The sequence below is a fragment of the Phalaenopsis equestris genome, unplaced genomic scaffold (genome assembly GCF_001263595.1).
Source record: "Phalaenopsis equestris unplaced genomic scaffold, ASM126359v1 Scaffold000873, whole genome shotgun sequence".
NCBI lineage: Eukaryota > Viridiplantae > Streptophyta > Magnoliopsida > Asparagales > Orchidaceae > Phalaenopsis > Phalaenopsis equestris.
Window position 1 is genome coordinate 214,451 of NW_018165313.1, and position 3,707 is coordinate 218,157.

A 3,707-nucleotide genomic window follows, 5' to 3' on the forward strand; every position below is an offset into this window, starting at 1 on the left:
AAGAAAACAGTAATCGACACAAATCCAGAAGAACACAGAGATTTAACGAGGTTCGGCAAAGATGCCTACGTCCTCGGGAGCAGAGCGGCGAGTTCCTTTCAATATTCAGAAAAGAGTTTACAGAAATCAGGGATACCTCCTGGGGTTACTAACAGACATATTTATAACCACAGGAGTAAACCTTAGGCACAATATGTAATTACAACATTACCCCTGTACCATACCGCGGGGCTTTGCCCCCGCACCCCAACCCACGTAACTTCCCAATTTGGACAGATTCTTCCGCTCCGCTCTGCTCCGCTTCGATCCAGCGTCTGTCCCGATATGGTATATGAGCCATACCATAACACTTTCCTTCAAATAATCTCAATATTATCTATTTTTATCATCATCAAACTATCAATGTTTATATAATATAGTGGATTAAGGGTGCGTTTGGGACAGCTTATTGAGGTGCGGTGGCGTTTTAAAAACGCCGCTCACTGTTTGGATAATGCGTTTGGCCTAAGTTTTGGAGCCGCTCGGAAACTCCGTTCGCCACTTTGTTAATAGGCGGGGTCAACCCTATTCGTGCTGGCTTCGCGCTCCAGCGGATGATTTTCTAGGGTTCATCTCTCGTTTCCCGACCTCCCCTCCCCGCGCTCTGCGGCAATGGCATCCACGGCTTGCTCTGCGACGTGTATTGCTAGCGGGGAACTTTTCTTCCCTCCTCAGGCCATTCGTAAGGAGAGGCATCCTCCGAAGTTCTGCGGTGGAGGTGTGCCTTCTGCTTATATTAGCAATGGTGCTCTGGTGAATGTTGATTTTGTTTTCTACTGTAAATGTATTTAAAACTGAAACTGTTCGGAATGAAAACTTGCTTAATTAGCATAAGATTTTTGTGAAAGACTTGTTGTTGACTAGCAACCTGTAGAACATTTTAGGAAAATTGAGTAGGTTTTATTCTAAAATTAATGGAATTAAGTGAAACAAACATATTGAAAAATCAGAGAACCTCATGTAAGATAATTCTTGATTGAAGAACTTGGGATAATTCTTGTAAGAGAACCTCATTTTTGTGAGAGTGGCAGAATGGTCATTTATTCAGCAACAACTACCAATAAGTTGTTCTGCATAAGCTCCCCCAAACAACAAGATAACTTATCTTGATAATCTGCAGATTATCAGATTATCAGGATAATCTGTTTATCAGCAAATTATTAATAATCTACAGCTGCCCCAAACAGACCCTAAATTTCAAAAAAGAAATAACTCAACTCAAATAAAAAAACTCAAATAGGCTTAGTCTAAAAGTCATGTGTATAAATATCTCAATAAAAATGTTAGCCCAATTAAAGCATCCCAAATAAACTCCGACATTAGCTATTGATTATTTATAATCTGCTGATAAGCAGATTATTTATAATATGCTCTGATAATCTGCAGATTATCAGAATAAGCTGGCTTGCTGTTTGGGGCAGCTTATTCAGATTAGCTTATTGGTGGTTAAATGACATTTCTGCCCCTGTTATATAAAACTGTTTGGGGCAGCTTATTCAGAATAGCTTATTGATAGAACAGAAGAATATAGTGCAGAAGCATACCATCATCACCGATCAGTTCCAAAAGATGACATGCAGTTCTCACACTCTGGTGAGTACCAGAAGAAATAAAAACAGTACAAAGAAAAGTACAACTATAATGAGAAATATTAAACTATTTAATTTCAAACTTTTGCTACGTCTGTCCTCATCTGCTCTATCAACCTGGGAAAACATCAGATTCCCATGACTGCTGGCAGTGTAATATGTGGGACTGTCAGCCCACCGGAAAAAGCCACAACGAGCTGAAACACCCTTAGTGCAACCGTAGAACTGCCTACCAAAGCTATGAGACTGACGCGACGTGAGCAACGGAGACGGTAGTCCACAATAACACAAAATACCTTTGTCTGTGACTGATATCCTAGAAGTCGTGTTTGCATTACTGCAAAAAAAATCAAAAAATACAAAGTATGTCAGCACTTATCCCAAAAAAATAAAATAGACATACAAAATTAATCTACATATATACGAAGAAAAGAAATACTTGTTGGATTTGTTGTCATATATATCATCTGCTATAGACTCTCTCAGAGCAGTCATTTCGGCTGCACCCTCACCGTCCTGAGTTTCTTATTCAATAGAATCGATCTCATTACCAGCTAAAGATCTTGAAGGTTCTAGGGAGTCAATAATTGGATCATCATCAGCAATATTGAAGTCTGTATCTGAATGCGAGGGATGTCGTCGAATGAAGTTGTGAAGTGTCATAGTGGCCAGCACAATATGCACATGTTTGGGAAATGAATATGAAAGTATATCACATAGGATAACCCATTTTTTCTTCCACACTCCAAACGTTCTTTCAATAGCCCCCGTAAAGAGGAGTGTCATTTGTTAAACATTTCTTTTTTTCCACGAATCATGCCACTTGCTTGCTCAAAATCAGGAATATGGTATCTGCTTTTTAGAAAGGGCTTCATGTAGCCCTTTAGCATCGGATACCCAGCATCTACCAAATAATACTTTCCTGTTATGAAAGACAATATTAATTTTAAAAAATTAATGTAATTAAGAAGAACAAACCTGAAGGTGAATGAGGAAAATACTGTGTTCTACTCCTAGTTGCATAGGAAAAAAGGCAACTGTCATGTACACTTCCTTCCCACCCCGCCATTACAAATATGAAGCACATGTTGAAGTCACACATTGCCATCACATTTTGGGTAGTTCTACCACTCCGACCAATATACGCGATCATTTCATGACTTGGTAGTCGGGCATCCACATGCTTACCATCGATTGCTCTAATGCAGTTCTGTAACTCATAGTTAGCAATACCACAGGTATTGAAGTAAACGTAACAAAATAATTAAACTTACTTTGAAATACGACATGTAACGTGGATCATTTGCAATTTATTCAGGAATAGTTGTGAACGATGGATCAGATGGCTTAATGTTTTTCGCTGTTAAGCTCACAAATGCTTGTATACCTTTATAGAAATATCAACTAATTGTTTGTGAGGAATGCTGAAATCGCTCCATATCTCCTCTAACTGATTCATTCTGTAATAGAATATATAATGTTATAGCCAAGACCTCTCTTGTGGTTGTCCTAGAAGAACCTTGGAGGTCGTGGTTACAACATAAGTCATGTAGAAGATCCATAAAAATGAGTGTTGAACCTTATTGGATGTCCAACAAGCATCTCACCATCCCATTTGTCCCCAACATATGAGGATGTCATGCGTGGTATTGGTCTAGTGTTGGAGCGGTAATATTCCAACAATAATATCACTATTGTTGCAGCCCATGCCATTCTTTTACGACGATCTCGTAGTTAATCCATCCTGAAGTTATAAATTCATTAGGATGAAATAATTTAGCAGAAAATGACATAAATGAAATACATCTAGCAGGGAAAGCATCTGAAAAATGACATACATGGAATACATAACATCAATAAATTCCAAGCATCATGAAATGAAGTTCATCAAACGAAATACAAAGCATCTGTAAATGAAGTACATCAAATGAAATACATTTTCATTCTTCTACTAAAACACGTAAATATTTCAGGCGCAGCTCGGGCCCCAAAACCATGAACATTTGCCTACGAGTAGGGTCCTCAAGTTTTTTAACACATTTAGCCTGAAAGTGTATATCAGCAGCTACTTCTGGAATA

The 3,707-nt window shown here is 38.5% G+C and overlaps 1 protein-coding gene across 1 annotated transcript; it reads right to left on the minus strand.

Annotated features, from left to right (window-relative positions):
* Nucleotides 1–2,410: 2,410 nt before the first annotated feature.
* LOC110031945 lies at nucleotides 2,411–3,341 on the minus strand. The gene is made up of 4 exons (XM_020735395.1): nucleotides 3,208–3,341; nucleotides 3,016–3,088; nucleotides 2,607–2,838; nucleotides 2,411–2,550 (listed from the first exon to the last, which is right to left on the minus strand). The coding sequence occupies exons 1-4, from the start codon at nucleotides 3,339–3,341 to the stop codon at nucleotides 2,411–2,413; spliced, it is 579 nt and encodes a 192-aa protein (XP_020591054.1).
* Nucleotides 3,342–3,707: the final 366 nt, after the last annotated feature.